Source organism: Ceratotherium simum, chromosome 35 (assembly GCF_057802395.1).
Source record: "Ceratotherium simum simum isolate JZ-2026a chromosome 35, ASM5780239v1, whole genome shotgun sequence".
NCBI classification, from domain to species: domain Eukaryota; kingdom Metazoa; phylum Chordata; class Mammalia; order Perissodactyla; family Rhinocerotidae; genus Ceratotherium; species Ceratotherium simum.
Genome location: NC_141934.1, coordinates 389,838 through 410,009, shown reverse-complemented (window position 1 = coordinate 410,009; position 20,172 = coordinate 389,838). Strand labels below are relative to the sequence as shown.

Here is a 20,172-nt window from a genome sequence, read left to right as displayed (position 1 = left end):
GGGTCTCCTGGTGGGCCTGGGCTCCTGGCCTTCTGCGCGCAGAGACCCCCCAACACCCTGTCTTTTCGTCTCTGCCAGCAGATGGCATTGTCCAGGCCCTTCAGCAGAGGCTTGGCTCATGGGTGAGCTGGGGTGAAGTGGAAACACAGGAGCCTAGAGGGAAAAGATTCCTCCCCCAGCTTGGGCTGGAGTTCCAGCTTCCAGGCATTGATCTTTGTGACTCAGGCTGGAGCTAGGCAGGGACTGTGAGGAGGTCCGTGGTGAGAGCTTCCTTGTCCATTACTCAGTTGGTCCCAGGCCATGTGGGAAGCTGGCTGTAGTGTGCAGTTCTCAAGTCTGACTGGGGCAGGTGGGATCCCCAACTCATGAAGCAACGACGTGTAGAGAGGTCCCTAAGGCTGGATGATGTCGTGTCAGGGGTTCCCATGGGCTCTGACTGCACTTGGCCAAGGTCAGCAGCTGGCCCAGCCACAGGGAAGCTGGCGTCCCTTGACTGAGTCCAGGAGCCAGACCCTCATGGGGTTTGGTGCCCACTGTGAGGTGCCAGGTGCTGACCACTGGGGCAGCCAGGCAAACAGAAGCAAGCAGGAAGGGAGGGAATGGTCTGGGTAGGCCTCCAGCTTCATCACCTGCAACACTTCGTCTCCCCGCCTTTTTTCACTTTTCCATTTTGAGATTATTTCAATTTACTAAAAACTTGAAAAAATACAACAAAGAATCCCAATGTCTTTGACCCAATTTCCCCAAATGTTAACACCTTACCTAACCACAGTAAAATGATTACAACCAGGAAGTTAGCATTGATACAATACTATGAACTGGTCTGCAGACTTTATTTGAATTTTACCAGTTGTCTCACTAATATCTCTTTTCTGAGCCACAATCCAACCTAGGGTCCAGATGCCACACCACACTTCGCTCCCACAAGTGATACATGTCCTTCTCAGGAGGCCCACGATATATCCCTTTACTGGTGCTAAGTTTTTTTTCTTGATTTGTGTTGAGGTATAATTAATACAATGCAATGCACGTCTTTAAAGTGTACAATTTGATAAGTTTGAATGTGTAACATTTGATGGTGACTTTGATCACTTGATTAAGGTGGTGTCTCCCAGGTTTTTCCCACTGTAAAGTTACTATGTTCCCTTTGCTATCTTGGGGGAGAAACTTTGCAACTCTGTAAAAAACAAAAAAAGAAACCGACCTGTTTCTCATACTTTTTCTCACTATTTTTAGCATGAGAGACTTTCCATTTCCATCATTTCTTTTACATTTATCGACCGAGATTCTGGTCTAAGGAAGAGCTGTCCCTTCTCCATTTACTCATACCCTCCCTCCTGACACACGTTAGCAAATGGAAGAGTGCCAGTTGATGCACTTGTCTTTTTGCTTTAGCTGGGAAACGTGTAATGCCTCTGTGTGCGCGGTCTCCTCCGCAGCCTACACCGGAGACGCCCGGAGCGCCGGGACCGCCCGGGCGCCCTCTGTTCCCCGCCCTCCCCGGCTCCCGGCGTTCCCCGCGCCCCCGTTCCCGGCGCCCCTCGCGGCCGCCGCCCTCAGACGGTTAGCGGGCTGCGGCCTCGGCGCCTGGTCCCGCCCGCGCGACCGCGCTATTGGGCCGCGCGCCGTGGCCGCGAGCGCCCCGCGCCTCGGATTGGCGGCTCCGCTGCCCGCCCCGCGGTTCCCCCACTGCGGCGGCCGCGCGCAGGGATTGGCCGCGCGCCCCACGGCCCGCCCTCCGCTCGCCCGCGCGGCAGGCGGGTCCGCCGACCGAGGAGCCTGGGCGGCCTACCCGGATGGCGGCGGCGGCCGCGCGGTGAGGGCTCCCGGCTGCGGTCGGGCTGCGGGCGGCTCGGGCAGGCCGCGGGCGCCGGAGGTAGGTGCGGGGCGCGAGGGGCGCCCCGCGGGCGGGCGGGCGGTGAGGCCTGCGTGAGGGCGCCCTTCCCTCCCTCCCTCCGTCCCTCCGTCCCTCCTTCTGGGCCGAGGCCGCGGGCCGGGCGGCGGGCGGGGCGGGAGGGCGCGGAGGGCCGGCCTTTGTGAGGCATCATGGCCGCGGCCTCGGGAGCGCGGGCGGCAGTCCGGGGGCGGGCCCGGTGAACAGCCCCAGTGCAGAGAGGCCCGCGCCCTGCCGCCCGAAGCCTAGCGTCGCTTTCAGGCGGGAAAGGTGTGAACAGGGGTGTGCTCGCCCAGGACCCCGCCGGTGTAACACAGTTTGGGAAATCGGCGAAGTCGCCCAAGTCTTTTCCTCCAGCAAATGCTCGTGGATTGAGTGTCACGTAGATAAGCGGAGTGTGGTTTTATTGTAACAATGAGCATGTTGGAAATAAATGGGAGGTGGCAACCTGTTGACAGTGATACCTGTCAGGTATCACCCAGCGGGCTTGGGATGCTTGTGGTAGGAATCAGGCTTGCCGTTTTGCATGCTTGCATGTCCCTTGTTCCCCCGTGCACGACAGTCTAGTCTAAGGCTGTTGATTGTGTGAGGCCAATCGCTAGGTGAGGATCCTCTGTTTCCAGTTCCCAGACCGCGAGTGGAGTGACCCAAACCCACCGCAGGCCGTCACTCACCAGAGGGAGTGAATGGCCAGTTGGGGTGCCGTCCGTGAGGTACAGGATGTGAGGCCCCTTGGAGGATGACAAAAGGAACCGATGAGGTCATACTCCTGCGGGTTGGGCGGGAGGCTGCAACGGGTGAGGTGTGACTGAACGGCAGGTTTGACCACAGCACTGGACCATCACAGCCAGCCGGCGCATTGATGCCAGCCCAGCAAGTGGACTCCAATGAAGGGTGCTGTCCAGGCGTGTGGGTTTTACTCCTGTGCCAGGGATCCAGGGGAGCCTGCTGTGAGTCTGCTGCTGGCTCACAGTCCAGTTGGCAAGCGAGATTTGCATCCATGTGTTCAGTCAGCCCAAGCAGTAGTGAGGCTGATGGCCTGAGAGCCACCCTTGGAGCCCTTTATGGCCAGGCACTGTGTGGGGCACTTTCCCAGGGTGCTTCTGTAATCTCACCCTGACCTTGGGGTAGGAAACGTGAATCTGACTGGTTTGTCCCATCTTGGCCTCTCTTGTAGCTGCCCTCCCCTCCTTGGTGATCTCATCCAGCTTCCTGGCTTTAATGCCATCTCTCCTTGACATCTCCATCTCCAGCCCTGGCCTCCTTTCTCACCTGCTGCCTCTTCCACGTATCCGTCTGTTACTTGGATGCCAAACCAAACCCCGATCTTCACCCACCCCAGAACACTCCTCATGTTCCCTTTACCACCTCAGCACATGACAGCTCTGTCCTTGAGTTTGAAGTCACCTGGATTCCCCTCTTAGGCCTTCATGGAACTCTCAGGACCATTTCTCACCACCTCCAACTTAACGTCGGTCCGAGCCGCCTGGTGAGCATCTTAATTCTTCTCTTTGCTCTCATCCTTGTCCCTCCCCAGCCCACCTACCTATAGTTTTTCTGGACACAGAGTAGTTCTTTTAACTGAAAGATGTGTAAACCGAGGCAGTACGGACTGGAGCCAGCTTGCCTGGGTCGTAAAGCAGCTCCACCACGTTCTAGCTGTGTGGCCTTGAGTAAGTTGCTTAACTTTTCTGTCCTTAACCTTACTCTCGCAGTGCTGTGTGAGAACTGGTGAGTAAAAATGCATCAAGTGCTTAGAACAGGGCCTGGCTGAGGGTTGGCTGCCACTGCTATCCTTGGATCGTGTGACCTCACTGCTTGGACTCTCCTGTCCAGTGACCTGTCTCTCTCAAGGAAAGAGCTAAAGTCCTGGTCTTGCTTTCCCTCACTGATGTGGCCTCCTCTCACTCCCCCTTGGCACACTGCTCTCGCTGGCCACACCACACTTCTACCCCAGGGCCTTTGCTTTTCTCTGTGTCACCTGGAATGTCCCTGCCCCCACCCCCAGTACCCACCTGACTCACCCTCCTCTGCCTTCAGATGGACTCTAGCTGTGAGGCCTTCGCTGCCCACCGTTCTGAAGCTGCCTCCTCTTCCCCAACTCTTTGCTTTGTTTTCTCTTAACACTTGTCAGCTTTTCTTAGTTGTTACTCGTCCATCTCTCCTGCTAAAATGTGAGGTCTCCTACTAAAATGTGAGCTCCATGGGGCAGAGATTTTTCTGTTGTGTGACCTCAGCATCTAGAATGGTGTGTGCCACGTGGAAGGTGTTCAGCGAACACTTGTTGAATGAATAGAGAAAGCTTACAGAGGGAAAGTAAGAAACTTGCCCTGCACTGCCCCATGGCAGAGCTCCAAGCCTTGAACTGCTGCCCCTGGGGCTGGGCAGGCTTTCCTGATCTCCCAAGGAGCACACTCTCCCTCTCATGGCTCCTTGACCCCACCCTGGGCACCTCTTCAAGGCCTCTCTTCATCGGTTGTAATCGTTATCATCTTTGCTGTGTGCTTCTACAATGGCTGCATTTTAGCCTTTTAACACGGCAGCAGGCGTCCCTGTCCTGTACCACTATTTGTCTTCTATCCCCCTGTCTCCGCACGTCATCTTCATTTTAGCTTTTTCAGTCTGCAGAATCATAGGTTGGCTCTCGCTAGGGTCTCTGCAGACCTGCCAGGTGCTGAGGGCTTTGGTTCTGGTCTTCTCCGTGTTCTGTGGCACTGGGCATACTGACCTGTCTGTCCTTCTCTGAAGTGATCTTTTTTGTTGCCGGGAGACTGGCCTTGCTCCACTCGGTGTTCCTCATGCCTGTCCAGCTGCAGCCTCCTTAGCGTTTACTGCACTTCTGAGTCTATCATTGTCTATTGTGCTGTATTTCCTTGATCCTAAGCACCTTTGATGGACACACCTTTGGAGAAGGTATTGTGCTAAATTCCCACTGAATTCAGAAATGAAAGGACACCTTAGAATCTAGGAAATAGAGTGACAGCACAGTCGTCATTGCCTTTCCAATTACGTCCAGGTGGGACCTTGTCTCTTGTTCATGGTAGTGCCTCCCTCAGAGTAGATGGTCAGTGAATATTCATTGAATGAATTAGTGAAATCTAAACAAGTCTCTGGTTTTCATTTGTGTCCCCTTCCAAGTACAACCATCACGCTCTATCCCTTCTCTATAAACTTCTTAAACGTGTGGGGTCTGCTGTCTCCTCTTCTGTCCATGCAACCAGTCAGCCTGCCCCACACGGGCGTGGGCATGCATGTGCATATCTGCACCTGTGTGTGTGGCATGTTCACGCGTGTGTGTCTCTGCACGGTGTGGGAGTGTATGTGTATGCGCACGCATGTGTGTGTCTGCGTGTGCTTCTCCTGTTCTGATGCCTGGCCCTTTTGCAGACCTCTGGGTTTTCAGATCGCTCCTCTGACCTGCCTTCTGAGCCTCATGTCATCCCTTTTGTCGTGCTTCCTTTGGAGTGAAGCTTCCCAGAGTCGTGTCCTCAACTCTCTTGGTCTGTGTTTCCTTTCTGGGTGGCCTCTGTCTTGTGGTTTGGCGACTACCACCTCGCTGATATGTTCTGGCCCTCTGTCTCTGGGCCAGTCACAGTTCCAGAGCTGTGGCCTCAGCACCTGTCGGACAGGTCTGCCTGGAGGCTCTGTCCATTCTCCTCTGTGGGCTCCTGCCCAAATGCTGGAACACGTGTACCTCCAGGGGAGAAGCCTCATTCGCCTTCAGTTCCCTCTTGTCTGTTCTCCACCTCTGCCTGGTCAGTAGTGTGGTTAGTTCTGTGTCTTCACTGTTCTTGAAGGCTCCAGCCTCGTCACCAGGACCTCTTTCACACCTTTGTCCTCTGGCCTCGAGGACTGGCCCCTATACCTCGGGCACAGGTACTGTGCCTGGCGTAGCTGTCAGTCTCGTTTCTCAAATAGGGACTGAACTGTAGCATGAGAGTCACTTCACCCTCAGTGGCTCCTTATTGCCCCCAGGATAGAGCCAGGCTCCAGATGACACCCAAGACTCCCTCTGCCTTGGCTCCAGCTATCTCCTGCGGCTCCCCCCACCAACCCTGGCCAGGCTCCCTTCCCCACAGCCACTACCCCATCCTCTACTGGGAACAGAACCATGCCACCTCTGGTGACCTCATCATGCTGCATCACTGTCCCTATCCACGTCCCACCTTGTGGGCCCAGGAGTGCCCTGGGGTCCAGGGTTGCAGACTGCCCAGCCTCTGAGGCCCTGGTGCCGCAGAGTTGAGCCAAGGGTCTTGCACTCCCCTCTGACTGACCCAGCCCTAGCAGGTGAGTGGATCGCTGTTGCTCTGATGGCCGGAGGGAGGCCGCACACCTTTTGTGTGTTCTGGAAAGGGCAGCTTTGCACCGCGTGCTTGCTTACTTGATAAACTGAGTTAGGGGAATGCTGCGGTGATGTTTAGTGTGTTTTTTTATTTTTTTAAATCCCTTTTGAACCATAAGATAATATTGTTTTTGTGCTTCTGAAGTAGGAATTACAGTGGACAGTTAGTAAGGCATTTAACTTTAGACTTAAATTGTAATTTAGGTTATGAAGAAAAAAAGTAAAGTTTGTTTTGAAGCCTGGAAGGCTCCCTTAGGCAGTATTATTTAAGTTATTTACTACACTGTTAATAGCACTTGACTTTTCGTACCAGGGAAGTGGAAGGTTTCTGTCATTTTGTGACGATGTTTTTAAATCTCTTTGCAGGTGGAAGAAGAAAGGTGCCACTTTGGCCTGAAGACAGACTCGCTTAGTCGTCAGTCATTTAAGCTGAGTGCATTGTGATTTCCAATAATTGAGGCAGTGGTTCTAAAAGCTGTCTACATTAATGAAAAGAGCAATGTGGCCAGCTTGACTAAGCCGCCAGCGTGTGCAGCGCGTGCAGGACGGCACCCGGGTCTCGACGGACTTGTGCATGTTAGCTGTATAGATTTATGTGAGGTCTTTTAAAACTCTGGTCTTTTAAAATAGTCTTAACCACTTTTACTATGGAGACATATGAGAGTCCCTCTCCTCTCCCGCGTGAGCCCGCAGGAGAAGTGGTGATGGAGAACCGAGCTTGCCCCCTCCAAGCGCTGCCCCGTGAACAGTCTCCACCACCTCCCCTGCAAACGTCCAGTGATGCAGAGGTAATGGACGTTGGCTCTGGTGGTGATGGACAGGCCGAACCCCCTGCTGAGGACCCGCTCAACTTCTACGGAGCTTCTCTTCTCTCCAAAGGATCCTTCTCTAAGGCCCGCCTCCTCATAGACCCGAACTGTAGTGGCCACAGCCCACGCACCGCCCGGCACGCACCTGCGGTCCGGAAGTTCTCCCCTGACCTTAAGTTGCTTAAGGATGTAAAAATTAGCGTGAGCTTTACCGAGAGCTGCAGGAGTAAGGACAGGAAGGTGCTGTACACGGGAGTGGAGCGCGATGCTCGTGCCGAGTGCGGTCGGGCCCTTAGCCCTGTCAGTGGAGACGTGCATGCTTGTCCCTTTGGCGGGAGTGTTGGTAACGGGGTCAGCGTAGGGGGTGAGAGTGCTGATAAGAAGGATGAGGAGAATGAGCTGGAGCAGGAAAAGAGAGTGGAGTATGCAGTGCTCGATGAGTTAGAAGATTTTACTGACAATTTGGAGCTAGATGAAGAAGGAGCAGGCGGGTTCACGGCTAAAGCCATCGTGCAGAGAGACAGAGTGGATGAAGAGGCCTTGAATTTCTCCTACGAGGTATGTCAGCAGTCCCTCCTTTGCAGTGTTCTTAGCAAATCCCAAAGAGAGGTGTTTGGGAATTGCAACATCTTTTGAAAGCTGATATTGCAGAGAAAAAAAATACTACCCAGATGAGGAGGAATAACGTTAATGTGGAAAAGGGAAAGCTCTAAAGAGTCCAGATTTTTAAACTTTCCTAATGAAAAGTTTGGCCGACAGGTCGCCCTTGTCCCTGTTCCCCAACCTGAACTGAGTTGGACAGTGCTGCTGAGAAGCTTCCCTGGTGCTGTGTGCACCAGGACTGAGCGTGTTGGTGTCACCCCGTTCGTTTTTCAGACGATTATGCACCATAAAGGCACGCCCAGGCCTCCTTTGAGAGCGCCTCGTTTCTGTGTCCATTCTCACGAGTGCGGTTAAGCTTGCCCGTGGTGCAGGAACCCAGGCGCTAGGGACCATGGGGTCTGAACAGCATGTTTTACAGGATGATTTTGACAACGATGTTGATGCTCTGCTGGAAGAGGGCCTTTGTGCTCCCAAAAAGAGGCGAATGGAGGAGAAATATGGAGGAGACAGCGACCATCCATCTGACGGAGAGACAAGCGTGCAGCCAATGATGACCAAGATTAAAACAGTACTCAAAAGTAAGTCGGCAAGTCAGAATGTAGTGCGTGTTCACAGGGCAGCAGAAGTGCAGGCGGTGGTCTGGGGCAGCGAGCATGTGTTTTAGGGCGGGATAGTCACATGCAATGAAGGGAAAACAAGATACAAGGAAGCACCCAGTGCAGTGACCCAGGTGCAGATCCTCCTATGTGCTTGGAAACCACAGAGTGGCTGGCATGGGATGGAGGAGCAGGGAGGGACTTCTCATGGGGGGAGGGGTGGACCCCTGAGGAGGGGACATTGGTGTGTGCTGGGAGACCGGCAACCAGTGGGTGTGGAGGCCAAGGCTAGAGGTGGGTGCTCAGCACGCTGGCAGGTGATGGTCATGGTCTGGGTTCTGGGTTCTGTGCTGAGTGTCAGGGGCAGCCACTAGAAGCAGGCAGGTGTTGGTGCACAATTTTCGTCTAAAAGCACAGCTCCTGTGGCCTCAGCATGGCTGGCGCATGCACTTCAGGTGGACAGGGTGGGAGCTCCTGGGGTACAGGTAGAGGTGTTCCAAAGGTGCAGGCAGTGGGATTTGCACTTGGGTTTGGGAACAATGGGGAGAGTAGTTGAGAGGCGCCTAAAGTTGTGCCTGTGCAACACCTTTGCCGATGCCGTGCAGGTTTGAGAGGAGTTGGTGTCGGTTACTATCTGTCCTGGCCTGGAGGTGCCTGTGAGTGTCCAGGTCGAGATGTCGGACTGGGCAGTTGGGCAGTGGAGAGGGACTGAAGAGACATGTAAGGACTTGGGTACACAGGTGATACATTAGGGCTGAGGACCAGGGTGCAGAAGATGGCGAGGCATAACGGGGGGAAATTGAGGGACAGGTGGTGTGTGGTCTCCTCTGGCTGCAGAGTGGGCATTGTGCATGTCTGCCCGGGTTGGCTAGTGAAAGAACAGGACAGGGGTTGGGTTTAGGGGTTGCAGGTGGAGATGAACCTGGGCCTCAGCTTCTGGGAAGTGGGGGCCAGTCTTTGCCTCTGTGCCTCCGGAAGGTTTGCTTTGTGCTCTTTGTGTGGTTTCAGCAGTCTCACTCTGAGCAGATAAAGCTGTGAACGTCCTGCGCAGCCTCCACGTTAGCAGTACGCCTGGCCTTGACTGCAGGTGCCGTTTGGCCTGCCTCCACCGGCACTGCTGTGCCTTTCTGTAGCCTTCTCTTCCACCTGGGCTGCCTGGCAGCCTGCGCAGCAGGGCTGCCTCCCTCCCCAGAGCTGCAGTGCGAGCCTCATGCTCACAGACTCCGTAGGAGCTGCCCGTGAGCTCTTCAGATGGCCGGGTCAGCTCTGTGACTGCTCATTGTCCCAGATGAGCAGCCCAGATGCACTTGTGTCCTGTGTCGTGCTTGGCTCTTATTTCCTGTGCTTTTTGTTGTCCTGACTGAGCCCAAAGCTGGTGTGAGGCAGCTCCGTGTTGGCCCTGGCCCAGAGGCGAGTGCCTGACAGGTCTGTGCACTTCTCACCTGCAGCACCCTTCCTGGGGGCTGTCCTGACACCAGCTGTCTGTCCAGTATCGGTTGCATGTGTGTGTTGGGCCTGCGGTCAGTGCTGCTGGGTGGGGACCTGGCACTGGGGTGCCATTCCCTTTTCCTTGAGAGTCATTGGTGCCTTTTTTGTCAAGTATATATGTTTTTAGATTTCTCTTGCTTTTTTCCTTTTGTTTCTAAATTTTTCACTTGTTCTAATACCTGCAAGAAAATTGTGTTAGTTAAATCTTTGCCTTGTACTTTTCCCAGCAACCAGGCCTGTCAGTGGCAGGTATCAAGTAGATAACAAGCCTTGAGCTTTTTTTTTTATGACTGCCTGTAAAGTAAGGAAGGGGTTGGGAGTAGTGTCTTAAAACTGATTTAGAAATTTATTAATTTGAAGTAGTATTTCATATGGTAGTGAGAGTGTGTAGCTCTGTTACAATGAAGACTTGTCACCTGGTCACAGGGAACACTGGTTGACAGATGTAGTTTATTAGCAAAGGTTACCCAGCTCCTGGGATGCCCCGGGCACGGCCACCTCAGGCAGGTGAGGAATCGAGTGCACACGGTTTTCACAAGCTGTGGAGGCAGCAACTGAGGCTAGGACTTGTGTCGTGCAGAACTGTTCCTTCGTGTACCACTGCTATTGTAGGCCCAAGAGTACAGCAGTGAGCAAGGTGAACAGCTTCCTGATGTTGCAGAGGGACTTGGATTCTCTGGGTTGGACCCAGGTAAACAAGCACACCAGTACCGAGCACCGTTTCGAGCACAGGAGGTGCCGAACAGCAGGCAACGAGCAACAGGAGGGGCTGGGATAGGCTCTGTCTGGTGTAGGAGGTGGGGCACTCCCTTACTCCCCTAGTTCTTAGAGGTTGTTTTCAATAGTTGGCCAGCTTTACTGTTCTTATGTGCCATATGTCATAATTTTGGCACATAAAAATGGCACTAGGCCCTGATGGCCTAGTGGTTCAAGTTTGGTGTGCTTCACTTTGGCAGCCTGGGTTTGGTTTCCGGGCATGGAACCACACCACTCGTCTGTCAGTAGCCATGCTGTGGTGGTGGCTCACGTAGAAGAACTAAAAGAACTTACAACTAGAATATACAACTACGTACTGAGGCTTTGGGGAGGGAAAAAAAAAACAAAAAGAAGATTGGCAACAGATGTTAGCTCAACGCGAATCTTTCCCAGCAAAAAGAAAACAAAACAAACATCCAGACAATTCTAAGTGTTTTTAAACTGATGATAGGATGTCCTTGTCTTCTGTGCAGGTCGTGGCCGCCCACCTACGGAACCGTTGCCTGATGGGTGGATCATGACATTCCATAACTCCGGAGTCCCCGTGTACCTACACAGAGAGTCTCGGGTGGTCACCTGGTCCAGGCCGTACTTCTTGGGAACGGGAAGCATACGGGTAGGGGACGCATGGGTCTTGAATTTAGTCTCGTAAGTTTGCAAACCGAACGTGCACATCTGCACACATTGCATCATAGCCAAGCAGAGACAGGTGAAAGGCATCAGATATTCAGACCTTCGGGGCCATCCTTGTAATCTGTGTTGTAATTTCACTATCCACAGAAACATGACCCTCCTCTGAGTAGCATCCCCTGTCTGCATTACAAGAAAATGAAGGACAATGAGGAAAGAGAGCAAAACAGTGAGCTCGCCCCCAGTGGGGAGGTGTCCCCTGTCAAGCCCCTGAGCCGGTCTGCGGAGCTGGAGTTCCCCCTGGAAGAGCCCAACTCCATGGGGGCCGACTTGGGGCCCCCAGATGAGAAGGATCCACTAGGGGCTGAGGCTGCTCCTGGGGCGCTGGGGCAGGTGAAGGCCAAAGTCGAGGTGTGCAAAGACGAATCGGTTGGTAAGTTTCTGAAGTGAACTGTCTCCCCTCCTTGTTGGCCAGGACCTGTCTGCAGGGGTGCTGCTGCATTCCACACCTTCCCTCCGGTCTCCTTCTTCCTGCTGAAGGCCATTTGTTCCTAGTTGTGTCCATGAGGAAGGGACTGTGCTAGGGACCTCTGTCCACTCCTGCATAGTTGGAAAGGCCTGTCTCCCTGATCTTTGGAGAAGGCCCAAGTCTCGAGCTCCAGGCACTCAGAGTGAGCTTCTTCAATCCACCGAGTCAGCAGTGGGAAACTCTGCCACTGTTCTGTGGACCTTCCCTCTTTTTAGATCCACAGTTGCTTTTAGGATGTGTGTGTGTGTTTGTGTCTCTCATTCTCTCTCCTGTGTCTTTCAGCTTAGTTCTACCCGTTCGAGTGCAGTTGTCTTTTCAGTGGGGGCAGATGTTGTAGCCCAGCTGCTGAATCTCTTTCAAAGAGGACTTTCCGTTTTCAGGATTTCCGATTGTCTGTATATTGCTGCCCGGCCTGTCTCATAACTCTTGTGTGTGAGGAGCCCTAGAAGAGCTGCAGGGGGCACTGTTGGTTGCTGAGGAAGGGGTGGTCAGCTTCTGGGGAGTGGGGGAGAAACAGCATCTCGTGCCTTGGAGGGCGGCGGAGGCCTCTGGGGAGAGGGCTGGTTGGAGCTTTGGGCATCTGGGGAAAGGGCAGGGCGTCTCACTGGTCCCCAGCTCTCCCAACAGACGGACTGCAGTCTCACCTCAACGTGTCTGCTGGCGTCACCTCCCTCCGCCATCCAAGTTGACTTCCTCTGTTGTGTGTTGAGGCTTTTCTCAGGGACACAGCCGGAAGGGAGCTTTCCCTTTAAGACTTTAACTTAATGGTTTATTTCTTCATACCGTCTTTTATGCACACGTAATTCCTGAATGTGGTCCTGTTTTTCTGAAAACACCTGCTCCCACTTCTCACGTCACTCCTTTGTGAGAGGTGACCACTGGTACTTGTTTCTAGACTCACTTCTCTGCGTTCATATGTAAAGAAATATGTAGTTCCAGTCTGTAATTAAGTAGGTGCAAGTATATCGTTTTGTAGCCTTTTGTTTTAACTGTATACATCTCAGTCTTCCCACTCGGAACACCTCCCTCTACCTTGTCTGGCTGGCACTGCTCTTCGGGCTGGTCGTGAGCCTCAGCAGACCCTGCTCAGGGTTTACACTGGAGTAATGGGAGGCCGGTGGGAACAGAGAGGCCCGTGCGAACCTCTAGGACGTCTGGGGGAGAGGGTGGGAGAGGGTGCAGCAGTAAAAGCAGGAGGTCCCCTGGGGACCTCACTGAATGGGGGTGGGCACCCAGGTGAGCTATAGGACTGAGCCAGGGACCACGTGCAAGGAGGCATGACGAGTGCCAAGGCCCGAGCTGCCTGGGTGTGTTGCTGAGTGCAGAGGTGGCCATGGTGGCTGGAGGGAAGAGCATGAGGTGGGCGGTTGGTGCACAGTGCCTTGGCTGCTCTTGGTGGTCAGGTACCTGTTTTGATACAGGGAGAAAGGCCCTGAAGGCCATCTCTAATTTTTCTTTTTTTTTAAGCTTGCTTTTTCTTTTTTTCTTTTTGTATTCTTGTTCTTGCTTCATATAAACTAAAACGACATTCTAGAAATTTGTCCATAAGGGACCTGCCAGAATAATTGGAGCTGGCACAGTGTAGGGCCTTTGCTTTCCTTGTCCTTCGAAAGGAATAGGGAAGGGAAATGGGTGTCACGTGGCCGGAACCTGTTTGATGGGGGCCCATCGCTATCCTACTCACTGGGTAGAGGAAACATGATTCTTATATTGGAAAGTAGTAATTTGGTTCTCTGGTAAATCTTGTACAGATCTTGAGGAATTTCGGAACTACCTGGAGAAACGTTTTGACTTTGAACAAGTTACTGTGAAGAAATTCAGGACTTGGGCTGAGCGGCGACAGTTCAACCGAGAAATGAAACGGAAACAGGCTGAGTCCGAGAGGCCCATCCTGCCAGCCAATCAAAAGCTCATCACTCTGTCTGTGCAAGATGCACCCACAAAGAAAGGTGAGTTGTGGCTGGTAAATTTTGACATTGGCAGACTGGTTGTACTATTATTTTTCATTTGATGTTCTTAGAATGTGTGCTTTGTGCGTGAGTTGTGTTGAATTCAAAGCTTATGTTTATCCTTCGAATGCAGAGGTCCACCACATTCATAGTGGTAAGCCCCTAAATCACTGACTCCGTAACTTGGACGGTGTCAGGTCCTGAGTACTAGCTTACGGTGGGTCTTCGCATTGTTGCTGAGATGGTCCTTCTTGTCACAGAGTTTGTCATTAACCCCAACGGGAAATCGGAGGTCTGCATCCTGCACGAGTATATGCAGCGTGTCCTCAAGGTCCGCCCTGTTTATAATTTCTTTGAATGTGGTAAGTTTGACCTTACCCATCTCAGTCATAGAGAATCATGCGTGTCACTTTGGTCATGGCTAGGGAGGCGGGAGCGGAAAGGAATGAAAGGGAAGGGCAAGGAGAAGCATGTAGCAGATAGGCGGTGGGTCGTTTTCATGGAATGGGCCCCGTCGGAGGGTGAATCCTCTACTTTCCACACTGCCTTCCTCTTGTCCAGCCCCGGCTGCCTTGCTCTGAGGAAAGCCTTCCTGCTGTGTCTCCCGGTGGCCCTAGGCCTGCACTTCTCACCAGCTGTCTTCTGTGGCTGTCCTCATCACACCTTTGTGGAATCCAGTTTCTTCTCCCTTTGGAAGCCAGAACCTAGGCGTCTCTCCTCATTTATCTTGTCTCACTACATCTGTGCATCCCTGCCCCTCACAGTCCTCTGTCTGTCTTTCTTGGACATTGGTCCCTGTCCCTGCTGGCTCTGGCTCTGGCCTCCTGTTTCTCCTCCAGCTCACTATCCCATGGTCCCCCGTTTCCTGTGATTTTTGTGGTCGTGCTCCTGGCCTACTGCCCATTCCCTGGGCCCCATCTCCACGTGTCAGGGAGCACCCCGGCCTCTGTCTTCCAAGAGCAGCCCTGACCCCACCTTGTCTGTTGGTGTGAGCAGATTGTGTGTGTGTGGGCGCGTACGCTTTTAATGTCTTGGCAAGTGTGTTTTAAAACAGTAATTTTAATTTTAAGAGAACCCAAGTGAGCCTTTTGGTGCCTCGGTGACCATTGATGGTGTGACCTATGGATCTGGAACTGCAAGCAGCAAAAAACTTGCGAAGAATAAAGCTGGTAATGTGCCTGCTTGGGTGTCAGAGAACCATGCTGCTTGCCGTGTCTGCCCCTCCCCCTGGCTAGGGAGGGCTGAGCAGCAGCCCCTGTGGGAGGGCTGTGGGCGGGGCAAATCTATTTTATTTATGTAATCATCTACTTTGATTTTTTAAATTATGTGCTCATGGGAAAAGATTTAAATAGAGAAAGTAAAATGTGAGAAGTAAAAGTAGAAGGTCCTTTGTCCACTCAGTGACACTGGGCTGAAATCTCCTGCCCTTGCCCCTGCCACTCACAGATGTTGGGGTGTGCTCAGAGCCGACTGGGCCATGCTGGGCACATGTGCTAGTGTGGGTTTGTATTTAAACTGAGCAACATGTGGGCATGCTAGGAGACGATAAATGGGGATCAGCATGCTGTCAGTGTTCTCCTCGAGGGGTTGTGACATTTATGAGGATGATTTCCTGAGTCCTTCAGACTCCATATTTGGGACTGCCACTCACTGAACGTGGCATGGCAGACCTCTGGGAAAGCTTAGGTTTTCTGGTTAAATCCCCCTGCTCTTTTTGACCACCTACTTGCTTTCATGCCCAGCATTAGTAATCATTGACGTTCTTTTCCAAAAGCCGTTTTGCCCCAGCATCAGAGTTACTCAGCCTCTTCTGGGGAGTGGACCACATTGCAGGGTGGGTTTTGGGTGCACCCCAGGCCTTGGCACTCACACATCGGTTCTCATGGTTTCTACCATTGCCATGTTGTCCTCAAGAGCAGCTCTGCCCTTTACAGAGCATGAAATACGTCAGTTTTATCACAGTCTCACTAAGTCTTGGGGTCAGTGAAAGTGTTTTTGTTCGCTGGACTCAGAGTTTCCCTTGGTGTTGCTTTCTTTTGACGTTATATGCTGAGGACAATTGCAATAATACATTACTGTCTGTCTTTTCTCTGTGAGGCTGTACTGGGCTCACATACTCTGCCCTGGTCTCCCGGAAGGCCTACTGTCCATTTTAGAGAGCTTCTGCCGAAAGACTTTCTCAGCTCAGCACACTGTTACCGAGGTCATGGAGCAGATAACCTGCAGAGTGGGGTGGAGATGTCCTGGCGGCAGGGCCCTGCTGTGCTCCTCCCCACGTGTGGGGATGCACTTCCTCTGCCTAGACCTCAGCTGCTCTCTGGACACCTGTGCTCCAATGTTTTGCTGGCATTTACAGCCCTACAGGTTCAGACTGTTACACACACTCCCTCCCCCGCTCAGTGCCCTGCTTCCCCACCCCAGTGGCGAGTGGTACCTCTGTCTCCTTGGGCACCTGTGCTCAACATTGAGCCGTCCCTATGCTCTGCCGTGCCGACACTTTCTCCAGAGTATCCATCCGATCTGACTGCTTCTCCCTGCCACACTCATAGCAGCCTGCTCAGTCCTCAGTTGTCCCGACTTGGTCCAGGTCCTGCTGAGCCATTTGCCCACACACCACGACCGTGATTCCTCTGACACGTGGATCTCCTCTCCTCTTTCGCCTGCTACAAGTGCCTCAGGGTGAAAGCTTGTGAGGCTGCCCACAGCCTGATGCTTGCCCTGCTGCCTCCTTTCCTCGGGATGTGCTCTCTCTTCCACGCTCTGCTGTCCCTGCCTCTAAAGTGCTGTTCCTTCCCAGGGCCCTTGCTCTGCTCTGAGCCCTGCCCAAGAGCCAGTGTGCAGCTCGCTCTGGAGTTGGGAGTGGGCTGGGCCCAAGCCCTCACCCTTGGGGGTTTTCTTTTCATAGCCCGAGCTACGCTGGAAATCCTCATCCCTGACTTTGTTAAACAGACCTCTGAGGAGAAGCCCAAAGACAGTGAAGAGCTCGAGGTGAGTGTCATGACCTTGCCCTGTTCGGAGCTGTGGCTCTAGCACAGCCTGCCCTGCCCTGTTAATGTAGCTGTGCTCAGGGATTTAATCCTTCAAGCTCCAGGGCATTCTGTTTGTTCATAGTAAAAGAAGAAACTTGCTTGTCTTTGTGCAAGCAGGGGAAAATATGTCATTTTTGTCAGACATTTTTGTCCCCTGTGTCCCACCTTGCAATGGCTGTTAAGAAGTTGTGTGCACAGTAAATGTATTTGGGAGTGAATCAGCTCTCCCCTTACAGTAGCTCTCCCCTTACAGATCCAGGGTGGGAATGAACCTTGGAGGCAGAATCTGCAAAAGTTAGATTGTTCTTTACATGAAGAACCATTTAACCTATTTGTAAACCTTTTTGGGTAAATATGGTTCCAGTGTTATTTGTAGCAAGGACTTAAACTCTGAATCCATTCTTTTGTATAACAGCTTAGTTGATATATACTTTATATACCACAAATTTTGCCCTTAGAAACTATACAGTTCAGTGGAGTTTTGTATATTCAAGAGTTGAACAATCATCACAACAATCTAATCTTAGAATATTTTCATCACTCCAAAAAGAAACCTTGTACCCATGAGCAGTCACTCCCAATTCTCCCTGTCCCCCATCCCCTCACCGCCTGGCAACCACTAATCTACTTTCTGTTTCTGTGGATTTGCCAGTTTTGGACATTTCATATCAATGGATTCATACAACATGTGGTCCTTTGTGACTTCTTTCAGTTAGCATGGTGTATTAGCCATGGGTTTTATCAGATTCAGAAAGTTTCCTTCTACTCCTGGGTTACTGAGAGTTTTTGTCAGGAATGATGTTGAATTTTGTCAAGTTTTTTCTGCTTCTGTTGAAATGATCGTGTGGTTTTTGTCTTTTACTTTGCTAAGAAGGTGGTATAATACATTGATTTTTGAATGTTAAACCAACCTTGCCTTCGTGGGATAAATCCCACTTGGTCATGGTGTGTAATCATTTTGATGTGTTGCTGGATTTCATTTCCTAGTGTTGTCTTAAGGACTTTTGTAGATATATTTTTAAGGGATACTATGTAGTTTTCTTTTCTTGTGATATCTTTGTCTGATGTTGGTATTGAATTGATACTGGCCTCATAGAATGAGTTGGAAAGTGTTCCTTCCTCTTCCATTGTGTGGAATAGTTTGTGAAAGATTGGTATTGATTTTTTAAATACTTGATAGAATTCACCAGTGAAACCTTCTGGGCCTAGACTTTTCTTTATTTGAAGTTATTTAATTACTAATTCTGTCTTTTTACTTGTTATACATCTACAGGTATGCATCACTTAACGACTGGGACATGTTCTGTGGAACATGTCCTTAGGTGATTCCATTGTGTGAACATCACAGAGTGCACTTACACAAACGTAAATGGTATAGCTGACTACTCACCTAGGCTATATGGGACTAATCTGATGGGACCCCTGTTGTATATGTGGTCCGTTGTTGACCAAAACGTTGCTATGTGGTGCATGACTATATTCAGATTTTCTTTTCCTTCTTGAGCCAGTTTTGGGACTTTTTGTCTTCCTAGGAATTTTTCCATTTGATCTAGGTTATCTAATTCATTGGCATACATTTGTTCGTAGTATTCCCTTATAATCCTTTTTATTTTGGTAAGGTGGCAATGTCCCTGCTTTCATTCCTAATTTTAGTAGTTTGAATCTCTCTTTTCTCTTGGTCGGTCTAAAGTTTTGTCCATGTTGATCTTTTCAAAGATCCAACTTCTGGTTTTGTTGGGTTTTCCTATTGGTTTTTTATTCTCGATTTCATTTCTTTCTTTCTTTCTTTCTTCCTTCCTTCCTTCCCTTCCTTCCCTTCCTTCCCTTCCTTCCCTTCCTTCCCTTCCTTCCCTTCCTTCCCTTCCTTCCCTTCCTTCCCTTCCTTCCGATTGGCCCTGCACTAACATCTGTTGCCAATCTTCCTCTTTTTCTTTTTTCTCCTCAAAGCCCCAGTGCATAGTTGTATATCCTAGTTCCCTTCCTTCCCTTCCTTCCCTTCCTTCCCTTCCTTCCCTTCCTTCCCTTCCGATTGGCCCTGCACTAACATCTGTTGCCAATCTTCCTCTTTTTCTTTTTTCTCCTCAAAGCCCCAGTGCATAGTTGTATATCCTAGTTTTAGGTCCTTCTAGTTCTTCTATGTGGGACACTGCTTCAGCATGGCTTGATGAGCGGTGAGTAGGTCTGCACCCAGGATCCGAAACGGCAAACCCTGGGCTGCCGAAGTGGAGCACGTGAACTTAACTGCTATGCCACCGGGCCGGCCCCAGTTTATTTCTGCTCTAGCCTTTATTATTTCCTTTCTTCTGCCAGCCTTGAGTTTAGTTCGTTCTTTTCTAGTGTCTTAAGGTTCGGGTATTGATCTGAGGTCTTCTTTTTAAATATGGAATTTACAGCTATATGTTTTCCTCTGTGAACCACTTTAACTGCATCCCACAAACTTTAGTGTGTTGTGTTTTTGTTTTCATTCATCTCAAAGTATTTTTCTAATTTCCCTTGTGATTTCTTCTTTGAACCATTGGTTATTTTAAGACTGTTTACTTTTAATATATTTGCGAATTTCCCAAATTTCATTGTTATTGATTTTTCATTTAATTCCATTTTGGTTTGAAAACATAGTTTCTGTGATTTCAATCAATCCTTTTAAATTTATTGAGGCTTGTTTTATGACCTAACATATGGTTTGTCCTGGAGAATGTTCCGTGTATACTTCAGAATGTATAATCTGCTGTTACTGGGTAGAATGGACCAGATGTCGATTAGGTCTAGTTGGTGTGCAGTGTTGGTTGTTCATTGGCCTAGTACTTCTATCCATCACTGAGAGTGGGTATTGAAGTCTCCACATATTATTGCTGCATTGTTTATTTCTCTCCTCATTTCTGTCAGTTTATGCTTCATGTGTTTTGGGGCTGCCATTGTTAGGTACTGTATGTTTGTGATGTTGTGATATAACAGGAAATGTGTGTTTGGTCTTTGTCCTTGGTTCCTGGCACAGAGCTGCTAATGGTATATGATAAATTAATTTTTGGTTTTTGTCCCCAGTTCTTGAAATAGCTCCAGGTTGATAAAGGTGAATGGAACATCTTTTCTTATTCTCACACACCCCTTTCGACCACACCTGAGTTTATGTTAATGAAGTGACTTTTGGAACCCTAAGGATGGGGGGGGCTGCCTTTAAGAGGAACCTACCGTGTAATTAGAGGGTTGGAACTTTCAGCCCCACTTTTCACCCCCCTCCCCCAATGTCCAGGGAGGGGAGAGGTGCTGGAGCTCGAACTAATCACTAATGGTCAGTGATGTAATCAGTCATGCCTATGTAGTGAAGCCTCCGTAAAAAACCCTAAGTGAAGGCATTCAGAGAGCTTCGGGGTTGGTGAACACATGGAGGTGCTAGGAGGGTGGCACGCTTTGGGCATAGCAGCTCCACACGCCTTCCCTTATACTTTGCCTTATGCATCTTGTCCATCTGGCTGTTTCTGAGTTATAGTCTTTTATAATAAACTGGTGATCTAGTAAGTAAACTGTTTTCCTGAGTTCTGTGAGCTGTTCT

General features: G+C 50.8%; 1 protein-coding gene across 2 annotated transcripts in view; it reads left to right on the top strand.

Moving 5' to 3' along the window:
- Window positions 1-1,730: 1,730 nt before the first annotated feature.
- Window positions 1,731-20,172, top strand: part of DGCR8 (DGCR8 microprocessor complex subunit) — a 45,999-nt gene continuing 27,557 nt past the window's right edge. The window contains exons 1-9 of one of the 2 annotated variants that reach the window (XM_087423689.1): window positions 1,731-1,876; window positions 6,603-7,603; window positions 8,067-8,226; window positions 10,962-11,104; window positions 11,269-11,551; window positions 13,399-13,596; window positions 13,857-13,958; window positions 14,667-14,765; window positions 16,502-16,584. In XM_087423689.1, coding sequence (XP_087279815.1) covers window positions 6,884-7,603; window positions 8,067-8,226; window positions 10,962-11,104; window positions 11,269-11,551; window positions 13,399-13,596; window positions 13,857-13,958; window positions 14,667-14,765; window positions 16,502-16,584 — 1,788 coding nt within the window. In that variant the 5' untranslated portion in view covers window positions 1,731-1,876; window positions 6,603-6,883. Of the gene's footprint in view, window positions 1,877-2,100; window positions 3,384-6,602; window positions 7,604-8,066; window positions 8,227-10,961; window positions 11,105-11,268; window positions 11,552-13,398; window positions 13,597-13,856; window positions 13,959-14,666; window positions 14,766-16,501; window positions 16,585-20,172 lie in introns of those variants that run through there. The other variant, XM_087423690.1, reaches the window with a different exon arrangement.